Here is a 13,604-nt window from a genome sequence, read left to right on the forward strand (position 1 = left end):
CTAGCTCAGGTCCATCTCTAACTGTCTACTTATAACCAAGATTCAGAGCATGAAATAGTCGCTACCCAGGTAAGAGGAGGTCATCAGTTTAGTAGGATAGCAGTGTATCAGCTCATGGATTTTTAGTGTCTCATTTGGAGCTGTTGCTTACTGTTCAACTCGGGGATTGCATCCTGTGCTAGAAAGTTGGGTTTGCTTCACAATCCACACAGCAATTATCTGTGTTGATGAACAAATTTCCTGTTTGTTCATATGAAAGTGGTAGACAGTGCTTCAGTGTAGTAGAGAATACCTTCAGTGCAATGCAAGAAATACTAAGTGAGCTGTTGTTCAAATATTTGCTTGTAAGAGTTGAGTTGGAACCTAATATCCTAGTTTTAATACCTAGACTTTGGTAGGTCTCTATCCAGCTTCAAATTCGTCTTCTCTGGTAAGCATAACTAAAGCTGTACATCCAGCAGCCTTTAAACTTTAGTTTTACAGTGTTTAAAATCCAATACTTGGTGATTAGGCTCAATCTGTAATTACATAGCTGAGTTATGACCTCATTAAAAAAAAATAAGAAAAAAGATATGTGGGAAGTCAGTAAATTCAATTGTTCATAGACTTCCTTCTTGGAAGACCTCTGCCGAAACTAAGGAAGCACCACAAGGTGGCAAGTGGGCCTGCCATGATTTGTTTACCTATTGCAGGAAGAAACAAGGCACTGATCATCTTCATGTATGAGTGCAAAGTTCATATCTCCACCTCTTCTACTAATTAGCTTAACTGACACCAAGACAAGGTGAAAAAGCTTGAAATAAGGGCAAGATCATGCCTCGGAAGAGAGGTATGTCCTGAATAATTTACCACACATTTCAGGGTCTAAGACTCTGGTGGTTTTGCCAGCAGACACCAGCATTTTCCACTGCTTTTCCCAGGCAGCTGCTGACATAAGTGGGATTCAGCTTTGAATGGGGAAGAAGAAAAGAAAAGGTACTGGCAATGGGAGAGACTAGGAAGGATGTTTTGTTCTCTCTATAAAATCTCTATTCAAGACATAAGAAAAGGAAGGAGCAGACATCCTGGTGAGACTTGTGATCACCATGTGGTAAGTAATGTTACTTTTATTTCTTGTGGAGGCAGTAAAACATGTATCTCTATCCTAACCATCGAATACCCCAGTGATGTTATAAAAAAGATTGTCTTGGTATTTGCTATTTTTTTCCTCATCCTTCCTGACATACTCCCTGCAGGATGAACTGCACTGTTTGGCTCAGCTCCCCAAATCCAAGTTGCTGTTGTGTTCATTGGGTAACTGCAAGACAAAAGTGCTTGGGAAAAATGTCACCAGGCAAGACTCACTGACAGGTTCAGCCAGAGATCCCATTGTAATTAGATAGGCATTTGTTGGTAAAGGGTATGCTTTTCTTTCTTTTTAAACCTCCTAGATACAGATGGGTTATTAGTTACTGCTAATAGTGTATTCACCGCCTCAGACTTATCTACTGCTAGATCTACTTTACAGGTGTTGCTCTTGAAGTGTCTTTTCCTTTCCATAAATGGAGGACCTTGTGTCTGCAGATTTCTTCTTTCCTTTTTGCTTATTTGACTGGAAACAACATTCAGAAACAGAAAACCATGAGAAAAAGCAATTAGTGCTCCCTCAAGTTACCTGTGTTTCCAGGTCAATAATGAAATCCAGTTGTCTCAGAGAAAGTGATAAGTGGGATTCAATGTTATAAGAGATGCACTGGAACTCATAGGGTCTTCTTGATCCTCTCAGGGTCTTCACCTTTACTAATGTTTTCTCATCTAGTCTGGGCTCAGTCAGACAACACACAGGAAACCACCATGGTTTGGATTTGAAGTCCTTATTCTCAGAAGTGATGTGTGTATCTGGTCTCACTACCATGGTTATCTTTCACACATGCCTAAACACACACACACACTCATAGAAACTGATGTGTCATCTATGATGTCCTTGATCTGCCTGTGGCAGATAAAGTCCTTTGCCTGACCTTGTTACATTACCAAGTCAGAGCAGTTGCATGACTGTTTAGGCCAGGGGTATATGTGGTGGTTAGGACCAGAGCATGTGTCTGATGGGATATTCTCTAAAACCCAGTGATATCTGGATGCATATTTTGTTGCTCAGCAATTTGTGTGGAGTACAAGGATGCAATACATTGCTCGCATTCAAAAACTGCAGCACAAAATGTGTCCTTCTTGGAAGCTACCCATGTTTTATGCCCCCTGACTTTTCACAAGTTCTGTGATGGGGACTCAGAAATATTAATAGAAATGACTTGTGTAGTGTTGGCTCCTGAGCAGAACTTTTTATTAATCTACTGGCAGAACAGGGTTGTTTCATCTACTAAAGGGCATTAAGCATTCAGTACCCACTAAGAACTAGTGGGAGCTGAAATTTGGTAAATTCTGCATATAATTACTTGTAGAAAATTCCTATAGACCCAGAAAGGACCCATGCTAATACAGTTTTACTGAAACTCTAACAACATCTGATGACCTACAAAACAGGAATTAGGCTCTATGGTGATCGGTCTGTTTTTCTGAGATGCTGAACCTTTTAAATACCAGCCTTTTAAATGAGTCTTCAGCTCAGTTACTCCTGTAATTAGTCCTTTTGTCTATCCAGAAGCTCTGTGGTGTGGTCTGGCACAGAGAGAAATGTAGAGACTGGTGAGGTAAGGTGTGGTACAACAAATCAAAGCAAATCAGCTTTTCTAGACAGAGTTTGTGGAGATCTTGACCACTGTTTGAGTGAGCTCTCTGGAGAGGTTGGAGAGAGCTGCTTGGTGGGGAGGGAATAGAAGAAGGCTGTGAGAAAGTCTTGTTCATCAGAAGCTGGGAGCCAGCAGGAGGCAGTTGGATAGTTTCACTATTTAATTTTGCACTTCATATTAATAAGCGTTGAACCTAGTAAGAGAAAGGATACTGGGAAAACTCCTTCCAGTTGCAGCATGGCTAACAGTTAGAAAAGGAAACTGATGCAAAGTAGCAAGTGTACTTGAAAATGTAGCAGTAATACATCCTACTATGTTGATCAAAATGAATAGGCCCACCTTGCTCTGTCCTGTTCTATAGCTTTTCAGTTACTGGAAGAGATGTGTGTTGTTAGATGTGAATGAAAACAATAGCGCATTGTTTCCTGAGTGTTTTGCACAGATGAGTGCCAGTATCCTCAAGGACATGCAAGTTACCACCCAGATATTTGTAAAGAAGTACTTGGAAAGCAAGGCAGCAGAACAGTTAAGACCACCCTACCAATGCTTCTAGGGGAAGAAAACTGAGCCTCCTAGGGCAGTGGAAGCTGCCATAAATGTTTTGTCAAACCTAATCTTATGTTTCCTCCACAAAGACCTCAATGATACCACAATGAGGGAGCTAGAACACATAGAAAAGTTGATACTTTGGAGCTGAAAGGACTCTTCCTTGATCACCACTGCCTGTTAGGTTCTGAAATGCTGCAAACTGTTCTTGTAAGAATTCCTCAGCTCCTAACATTTACTGTCTGACCTTCTTCTTTAACTGGTCTGATCTCCAGGCTTGATCCTGATCCCTGGCTCTGGTCTGGCCATGGAATATGAAAAGTCAGTCCACAGTGATCTACTTCAGCTTAACAATTGTGCCTGATTGAAAACAGCACAAGGAACATTACCGGGGAGAGATCAAGTACACACACGTGAATGACCCATACATTTGCTCTGTGACTCTACAAATTCCCTGAGAAGGATGAATACCAACAGTGAGACAGAAACCTGTCAGCAGTGTGGAGAAAGGAAATGTGGTAAGGGCCTCCAAAACCAGTCTGTCTAGGCTGCAAACTGCAGCTGGTCTACAGGCTCAGAGCATTGTTCTCTGAACCAGGAACATCCCTCAAGTCCTCTATTAAGAGGTCAATATTGTCCCAGGTCTGTGGGGGTAGATCAGAGGAGATTGAGAAAGGGAAACCCTTGGAAATGATCATTCTCTCTGAAATCATTAACAGGGAACTTTAGAGCAAATGCTGATTACTCAAGTATCAAAGCCTTGATGGCAATATTTACAAATGCACCAAGTCTAATTTTTAAAAAGAACCAAATGCAAGGGTGACTTAAGTGTGTAAAACCTTAACCTGAAATACACATCTACTTTCTTCCAACATTAGAGTGTGTGCAGAACCTGAACTTTGCTTGGGGCTTCTTTGTATGGCAGTGTCACTGCCCAGATTGGCTAGTAATTACATCAATGCCTCTTGGATCATTGTTTATTGAAGGTAGTGGGTAATTTTACTTTAACTTCAGTTACTGTAACTTTGGAATTAGTCCCTCAGAGTCACTTCATAAAGCACCCAGGGAGGCCATTTTTCTCTCCCAGAACATTGTCTCAATTTCAGGTTAAATATTATGAGTGTATAGAATAAAATGGGAAGAAAATAAAATTACTTACTCCACCAAAATCAGATCTTGCTCCATACTTGTTATTTTGCTAAGCTAAAACTTTAGACAGTCCTGAGGAGAGACTGTGATCTTCTAATAAGTCTCCAGTGCATGGAGTAGATTAGTAATAACTGTATGAAGTTAAACAAAGACAAATGCAAAGGCTTGCACCTGGGATGACAGCCCTATCCCGCTGTACTCGGCACTAGTCAGGCCACATCTGGGTACTGTGTCCAGCTCTGGTTCCCACAGTTCAAAAAAGATATGGAAAGACTGGAGATGGTCCAAAGGAGGGCCACAAATATGAACAAAGAGCTGGAGAACCTGACCTGTAAGGAAGGACTGAAGGAGTAGCCTCTTTTCTCCCTAGAGAAGAGATGGCTCAGAGGGGATCTCATCACAGTATTTCAATACTTAAGGGGCAGCTACAAAGAGAATGGAGGCTCTCTTCACAAGGAGCCACGTGGAGAAGACAAGGGGCAAGCAAAGGGTACGAGTTGCACCAGGAGAAGTTTCATCTTAATATAAGAAAGAATATTAAGAAATAAATTTTTTACAGTGGGAACAATCAATCACTGTATCAATCTCCCCAGGGACATGGTAGAGTTGCTACCACTGGAGGTTTTCAAGATGCAGTTGAACAAAGTGCTAGATAATCTCACCTAGGCTCCTTTTCCAACAAAGGTTGGACTAGATGATCTTTCAAGATCCCTTCCAATCTGGTCTGTTCTATGATTCCATGATCTTTTCCTTTCATTCAAAGTATAGAATTTCACTCAGCTGCTAATACCTGTTTACACATTGCCCAAATGCATCTGCACTAGGCAAAACTAATGTTCTTCTTCCTAGTGAAGGAGCAGTGATTACACTGTGAAGTTAACTGGATTTCCTGGAAGAATGTTCCCATGTGAAACCAATATCCTTGGCTGAGTGAAGTGAGCTGTACTATTACTCATCTTTTGTCATTTCAGGTGACCTCATTTGTCATAAACTGTATTGCTATGACCTCTACATCCCATCTGCTCCTGCACCACGGAACAAGGAGCAGAGAGCTGTTGACAGTTTTATTAATGAGAAGATTGTTCAAGTCCTGGAGAATGATGATTATTGTTGTTACCATGGTTACAGGAATTTTGTTGGTGGAGATACCATCATACATGCCATGCAGAAACCCATGAAAATTATTCCTGTTACACTTATACCAGTCTACAAAGACCAATACTTCCGAACACTTTTAGACATGCTTCTAACAGCAGATAAACTGAGGAGAATTGTACTGCTTTTGTTTGATGCTACTTATACTTTGCCCAGTTTGTGGCAATGTTGCTTTTCAGTAGAAGCCAATGACCCACAACTTTTGCGCAAAATAAAGAAAACCATAGATCGTCATAGAAAACTGATTCCATTGAGCAGAAGGAAACAGATAATATCAGGGGAAATAGACACAGGTAAGATCACAGGTCTTGTCATGTTTCACTGTTGGATTAATTTAATTTGAAGTTTATTTTGCCCTGGAGAGTGAGAGAAGGGTGATAGCTTTGGAAAGAGGCAGTTTCTAGTATGGGACATTAACGATTGCTCAGAAATACTGGTGTAAGATTCTGCCAGTTTATCTTCATCAGTCCAGGCTTCCTCCGCCAGTTTATCCAGGATGCAAGTTGGGCCAACAGTTTGTTATATAGGTACCTCACTTGAGTGACAGATTGCCTTACTTTAAAATGTCTAAGGCTATGTCTACACAGTTAGACCCCATGATGAGACAGAACTGCCTAATTTGTGCACAGTTCTGTGCTCATAAATGAGTACTAAGATAAACATAATTCATGTTGCATCAACTAGAAAAATAGGCAGAGCAAAGCCACTCTGTCTACACTTGGTAATGGTAATATATTCTGGGAGTTTTACCAAAACAGTCCTGTGGCAGTTTTTTCAAAACTCTTCTATCTGTGAAATCTAGATCTTTCATCCCAGAGGGAGAGAAAAAAATATATTCTGCTCAATGGTAAACACCTTCTGATGCAACCTGAAATAACTTCTTTAGTCAGCCTTAAATATCTTGCCTAAAGAATTCCAAGAAATCTTAGTGCTCCAGTGAGATTTCCATATCTTGAGGAGAAGATGAAATTGTTTCTTTCCAGTAGAATGAAACTCAGGGGGATGTAGGATATTCAAGCCACTTTGGTGTAGAACCAATCATGACTTTCTGGCCACTAGTTTGGTATTCAGATAAAGGACATGTTCTTGTGATAGATTTTCAGTATCTGACCAGGTTTGGGGAATAAATTCAGTAGTGGAATTCAGGAGTATTTCTGGTGCCCTTCACTGTGACAAACACTTCACAAGACAGATGGACAGGCACAGTTGCTGTCTCTAAAATCCTAAACCTTTAATGACATGCTGTCTGCCATACAGTCTGCATACTGATAGAGAAACAAATCTGCACTGACTTGGATATCTGCACCCAGCGGTAAATACACACATAGGTGTGGGTACTAAACATCAGTCACAAACCAGTTTGCTTATTCCATGTCAGATTAGACATGATTGTGCCTTTTTGTTGTTTATATTTTGTCTTATCCTGGAGAAGAGCTTGCTTTCCTCAACTTCTTGCCTTCTCTTTTCAGAGTCTACTTTGCCTTTCTCATCTTCTACAAGCAGAGATTGTAAGTGATACCAGCATTTTTGAGCATGCGCTTGCTGCAAAGTGTCTACAGGATAAAGGAGATTTAGCCAACTAATGTCTCTGTGCTCCATGTTTGTATTACAGCCCCTTTCAGGAGGTCAGATAGATCAAGGGAGTCATTCAGACCGTACTGGAGACATCACTGCACCTCTTCCTTCAGTAGCTCATTCTTGCAGCACAGAGTGCTTCCTCACAGAGGTACTGTTCCTGCACATACATTCCCTACACAGCCTTCTACCACACGCTGGTAATGCTCTCCCAGACAGGGTGCTTCCACTCATGTAATACTCCTACACAACAACAGCTGGGAGGACTTTATTGCAAGAGCCTTTAGGAACTTTCGTGTCCTGTACAACAGTCCTGCCTTTCCAGTTGTGCTCTTGAGCTGCAAAATAAAGACCATATTTATCTGCATCAGAGTAATTATTGGAAGATGATTCATATAAGCAAAATGGTCTCAGGTGGTAGTGATTAATAAACAGTGCACTGGAGCTGCTGCAAAGGAAAGAGCTAGTGGGGAAAGCAAGCTTGAACTGCACGTCCCTTACTTATGGCATTAAACGTGCATCTGGTGGCCTGGCGAAGCTAGCTGAACTATAAAACACAAGCAAGATAAGAGAGGTGTTCCAATTCAGCCTGAATCTTACAGGGCTATATGGTCTTAATGGGCAAGAATCAACTAAAATATGGATTGTCACTCATGTCTGTGCAGCTTTGCGTGAGTGATGCTGTGAGACAATTTCAGTTTTTACCATAGTCAACAAAAAGACTTCACCTCTTCCGGTTTATCTCTTCAAGAGGGCAATAGACTGGTTCTTTCATTAAAAACACAATCTCTAGGCAGATTTTGACCACTGCACCACATTCAGAATATGTATATGGCTTGTATTCAAAGAGCATTATGTGCAAGGTTTGGTCAGGATGGCTAACAGAATAGTAAAGAATGGCTCTCTTCCTTTCAGATTTCTAGTAGGTCATAAGTATATTCATTGGTACATTCCCAGCATTATCTCGGACCACATCTTCTCTGAGGACAGACAAACTGACTAATGGTCCCTGTAGGCTGGGATCCAATTCAGAAACCAGCTAGAAACTCTGGGAGTGTTCCATCTGACATATGTTTATTTTATTTTCTGTCCAGAAACTGAAGACATCCTGAAAGAAATGTCCTACATATCTTTTCAAGAGCTGGACAATTATTTCATGAGATACTGCGATGGTAGCAATGAGTCAATCAGACAACAGATCTGTCAGATGTTGGCCAAAAACATCAAGAGGGACTTTCTGACTTTCTCTAGGTTGGCAAACCTGGAGAACCTAGAGCTGAGAGTAAGAAATCTCATCCAATACAACAGCTCTGCTTCCAACCAGGAGCTCTGCATTCAGCAGGAGAAACTACACTGTTGGATTCTGGCAGCAATGTTTGTTCATGTCTCCACAACAAACAATGGAAAGTTGAAGGCTCTGTTGAGGGGAATGGTCTTTGCAAAATGCACTGTCCCTTCAGAGGAGAGAAATTATGAATATCTGTGCTTTAGTGCCTACCAGAAAATCAGAATGGCCATCTCCACTGCTGTAAAAAAACAAATACCCTGGCCAAATTTCATAGAAACATACTTGAAGCACTTGGAAAGTTTCCTTAAGATCCTGGAGAAAACTGTGACTTGTGCAAACCAGAGGGTTGTCCAGTTCCAATTCATCCAGAAGCAGCTTCAGAGAGTACCCTGGATGATAAGACATATCTTTATTCTTGTTCTTACTGAAAAGGTGTGTAACTAATCATGCTATCCTAATATTGCTTTTGTAGCTCCCGACTTGTCCATCTCTCACTGGTGTGACATTACTCTGTGAGCAGCAAATACACAACCCTGGGCAAGAGACTTGTTTTATGCATCCTTTTAGTCAGATGTGCAGTCAACTACTTAATATGAAAGTAAGCAAACACCACCAACAAAGCTCACAGTAAATGTGAGCAACTCAGTTACTCTCTCTATTTTTCAGGTGTTTGAAGACAACCTGCTTGCAGTCAGCCAGCCCTTCTTCTTCCATGTGTGCACAAAATTTGGGAAAAAGCACTGGGAGGTTTTACTGGAAATCACTGAGCGCATCACTGAACATATCCAAGCCAGCCACACACATGGTAAGGAAACACAGGACTGGCCTGAGGCATAGGCAGAGCCGGTACTTGTTTTGGCCATCAGACTTCAGGCAGTGGCAAAACAGCCACTGCTCTGCTGGTCACTATTCCAAAAGGTCTCAGCTGCTTTATTTATTAGACTGTATATCCATATATTATCCCTTTTTGTCTAGCATTCACCACTGACTGACTTGATTGAGGAAGGTGATGATGACAATGACAAAATTATAACCTTTCATAAAGAAGCAGGACTGGGATTTCAGTTTAGATAAAGCAGCTGAGATCTTCATGATCCAATTTTTCTGAGCTGATTTCTTTTCTAACAACTGAACTAAGCCCTGTGCTGCTGAGAAAAACTCTCACTAGAGACATAAACCAGCATTCCAGTTGCCTACAGGTGTCCAACCTGGCATGGCCTTTTCAGTGAGATTGTTGTGACTTGGCTGTTTAATCAATGCTGCGACAGATAAACAGTATTTTTCTTCTCTTCCTGTCTCATATAATTGTACCATAGTGCCATGTTCTTTTTAAAAGTCTGCAATTTATGATATGGTGTCTTCTCTGTAGTTGCATTAACAGAGCATTTCTGTGTCACAGGGGCAGTAAAAGAGTGCCTGTATCTTCTCCAAAGCCTGTGGGAATGGTGCACAAGAACTGCTTCTAAAAAGACGTCAATTTTGGCAATGATCATCCTCAATCATTTCTTCCAAAAGTTGCTTTACCACCCACTGAGTGAGGTGAGGCACTGCATTGCACCGTTACTCCTTAGCAAGGATGGTACATATACACATGTTACTGAGCTCGGAAACAAAGTGATCCCAGCTGATCCCAACCACGTGGAGGCAGCTCTCCAAGCCTATCTGAAGGTCACCTTCCCTGATCTTACCCTCAAGGGACAGATGAAGACAAATGCCAGTAGCATTGTTGTGCAAGGTATCACACCTGTAGGCAATGCAAAGATCCACATAGCCAAACAACAGACCCTGAATGACATCTTGCAGACAAATACCACTGACAGTGACTGTGAAAGGTTTCAAGAGGTGATCAAAATTGTGACTCTGTGTCAAGACAGGGAGTCCATTGCCAAACTGCAAATGTCCAGTGCCTGTGGAGTGCCTCCGCTGTACATGATGGAAGATGGGAACCCCCTCTTGGTTTTCCTGCAGGAGAAAAGAAATAAACTCATCCAATCCACTATAATAGACATTTTAAAAGATATCTCCAGAGCTGTTGGATCATGTCACCAGAAAAAGGTTTTACTTTGCAACATCACTCCAGCCAGCTTCATTGTGGTTGCAGGTGGGCGACAAGGGACCAGAGCTCTTCGCGTGCAGGTCAAGCTGTCTGATTTCTTCCAGGCCAGGATGGCTCCCCCAGAGGATGAGAGATACTATTCTGATACTGATTGTTCCTACGAAACCATCAAATCTGGGCAGCTCAGAGGTACAGACATGAAGAGCTGGCAAGTTGAAGACAGCCTTGGGAAAAGTTTATAATTTTCCCTGGGCTGCTATTCACTGAACAGGTCTTCTGTGAGTCAATTCTCTGCTCTGAGGTTTATCCTCAGGGAATTTGCCTTTCCCTCTATCTGTGAAGAATATAGCCCTGATAAATGCAAGCCAACACTATTAAAAATATGAACAATCAAAAAGACTAGGAGTGGAATGTAAGAATCCTCAGTGAGCACCTGTTCTTACCCTGACTACTATCAAAACAACTGAATTCAATTCTTAGGACCCCAGATTGTTCTCCTCCTGCTGAGGAGGAGACTTTTTTGCTGCAGTCTGACAGTCATTCTGAGTACCTGGCTAGGTCTGGCTGGCTCTTATGGATGATTTATATGTGCACAAGAGCTGTGCATATAAAACCTGTTGTAGCTAGGGTTAATCATATACTTGTTATAAGGAAATGTCTTTAACAAAATAAAAGTTCAGGAAGTGCATAAAAATTCAGGCAGTCTCTGTATATGACACCTACTGCAACTTTGCCTGAGAAGCTGTCATAACAGACTAAGATTAGGATCACTGAGTCATCATAAATTATGGAAAATTCATCCTGTAAACATTGCCAGTCAAAGGTTAAAGATTAAAACTGTCCCAGAAATGCCTAGGAGTAGTAAACTTTGAAGCCTTGCACCTCCTACTTTGAAACCTAGACAAAACCATAACTCATTCACTCAGTTTGCCCACCCTATTACTGGAGCCATGCAAACCTAGTGACCCAGGAATATATTATAAGGGTAAGTGTCTATGTGGGGTCTTGTATGTGTAGTAAAGAATGAGTTGTGCCACAGCCTTTCTTCAGTGAAGACACTATAAAAAGACTCCTTTTTTCATATATGTCAGAATTCCTCTGAGACCTCCATCCCTCAGTTAAATGCAGTCACAAGTGATCAACATTTTTCTAAATTATTAAGGTGTGATAGAAACAATCTCACACAGACAGTATGACTTATTTTCCATATTCTACTCTCTTTACCCTCCTTATGAGTAACTTGTCATCTGTCTAGTAGCTGTCACTAAGAACAGTTTTCCCTCTTTCATTTTCTTATTGGCCATGTCCAAGTGATGTGAAGATGGTTACTGTTGGTTACAAAGATAAATCTGTATCCATTGCAAGGGAAAGAGAATTCTGGTCATGGCCTTTGTCTTGATTCATCTCTGTCTTAACATAGGAGACAGTGAGGAGCCACTGTCTATATACTTCAGTGCTCCTGAGTCCCTGCAGTATCACATCTTCTCTGCCTTCTCTGATGCATGGGCTGTTGCTGCGACATTTTACTCCATTCTCCTGTACGGTGGGCAAACATACTTTGAGCTCAGGTACTTGCCTGTGTCCAGATTCATAAGAGAGGTAAGTGGCTTTCATAGGAGATAAAAAAAAACCTCTCTTCTACCCACTGGGGAATGTTTTCTTAATGCTAGAGGATGTTAAGGGTATGAAGTGACACTAATAGTGAGAAATTAACAGGAGCCATGAAAAATATAACCTTTTTACCCTTGAGACACTGAAGTTCACATTGAATTTGGTCTTTCAAACCTGCGGACATTGATAAAATATCTGAATTTGGGAAAGTGCACAAAGAACAGTCCTCGGCCACACAAATAGACAGTCCCTATCTGACTGGTTACACATCTATGTATGTAGTCTGGAGAAGCTCCATTTTCTCCAAGGTAAATGGAGGAGTGAAGGCTCTAGAGAGGTGATCAAGTCATCCAGAAAGGGAAAGGAAACTGCAGACATCTACGGTAACCAGAGGGGAAAATCTGCATATTGTTAAAAGAAATATGGTTAAATAAGCACAAAGACTTGTTATAACAGCTTTTGTAGGGTAGACTAAAGCTGAAGTTTCTGCTCTGAGTACTGTACTGAGTTATTGTATCAGACCTCAATGAAAATCACTTCTATCTGAATATTGTCTCTACTTCGGGGTGGGAGTAGTGTCTGATACTCTTATGCTTGAAAAATCTGTCTGCTTCATTGAAAACTCGTAAAAAGAAAACCAGAGTGGGACCAGCTATGGTATAAAGGGATTTAATTACAGGCAGATGGACACTGTTGGGTCTTTCAGGGGTGAAGTCATCAAGGAAAACATTATGTGGGATCTGGAATAGCAGTAGTTCAAAAATCTCCATGGTGCTTCACAGTGGTGTTGAGGAACTCGAAGACTGAAAGGGGGTATTAAGATAGGTCAAATTCTGCTCCATTATGTTGGTGTAATCCTGGAAATCCTGTTGACTCATTTACACTTCCATAACCTATGATGTCACCTTGAGATTGTAGGATAAGCATTGTCCAGGGCTGGTTTGTTCTTCAGTTGGGCTCAGCTGCAGTCATCAATGGTTAGTTCTTTTCTTTGTCTTCCCCTCTTAGATCTGTAGTGGGCACAGGGCACAAAGACCAGACTCAATTCCTCTGAAACTGTGGAACATAATGGCCCCCAACTTGGAGTATGATGAGACAAAGCGTACATCTATGGAGGCACTGGTAGAGCACCTGGAAAACTACAGGACGACTCTAGGTATGGGAATCACTATAATTGTCTAGTCTCTTATCAACATCACTGTAGCAATGTCTATTTAATGCAGTACTGGTCATTTGTATCATTGTTGTAGAGTCAAGGGGCTGTGCTGGGGCTGTAGAGATTCAGAGTTACAGTTTACAGTTTTAAGATAAATATAGCCATGAAACTTACGTATTTATTCCCTCCTGTAGAGGAGTAGCTGGAGGACCTCCATAAACTAGAAATCTAATCTTAGGGACACATTTTCCTTTATTCCCAGGATCCTGCTTGTGACCTTTCCTTTACCAGAAAAAACACTAGGCCAGCAGTGTAAAATTCCTCATGCTGTGAAATTGAAAT

At 41.3% G+C, this 13,604-nt stretch overlaps 1 protein-coding gene across 2 annotated transcripts in view; it reads left to right on the forward strand.

Moving 5' to 3' along the window:
• The first annotated feature begins 998 nt into the window (after positions 1-998).
• The window catches only part of LOC104365148 (cytochrome P450 2H1), a 46,200-nt gene continuing 33,594 nt past the window's right edge, over positions 999-13,604 (forward strand). The window contains exons 1-10 of one of the 2 annotated variants that reach the window (XM_032982180.2): positions 999-1,090; positions 3,548-3,790; positions 5,393-5,869; positions 7,046-7,084; positions 7,189-7,302; positions 8,246-8,871; positions 9,106-9,244; positions 9,839-10,684; positions 11,916-12,094; positions 13,115-13,262. In XM_032982180.2, the coding sequence (XP_032838071.2) occupies positions 3,736-3,790; positions 5,393-5,869; positions 7,046-7,084; positions 7,189-7,302; positions 8,246-8,871; positions 9,106-9,244; positions 9,839-10,684; positions 11,916-12,094; positions 13,115-13,262 (2,623 nt within the window). In that variant the 5' untranslated portion in view covers positions 999-1,090; positions 3,548-3,735. Of the gene's footprint in view, positions 1,091-3,547; positions 3,791-5,392; positions 5,870-7,045; positions 7,085-7,188; positions 7,303-8,245; positions 8,872-9,105; positions 9,245-9,838; positions 10,685-11,475; positions 11,481-11,915; positions 12,095-13,114; positions 13,263-13,604 lie in introns of those variants that run through there. The other variant, XM_032982181.2, reaches the window with a different exon arrangement.

The sequence above is a fragment of the Tyto alba genome, unplaced genomic scaffold, assembly GCF_018691265.1.
Source record: "Tyto alba isolate M040663 unplaced genomic scaffold, T.alba_DEE_v4.0 Super-Scaffold_1, whole genome shotgun sequence".
Classification (NCBI taxonomy): Eukaryota; Metazoa; Chordata; class Aves; order Strigiformes; family Tytonidae; genus Tyto; species Tyto alba.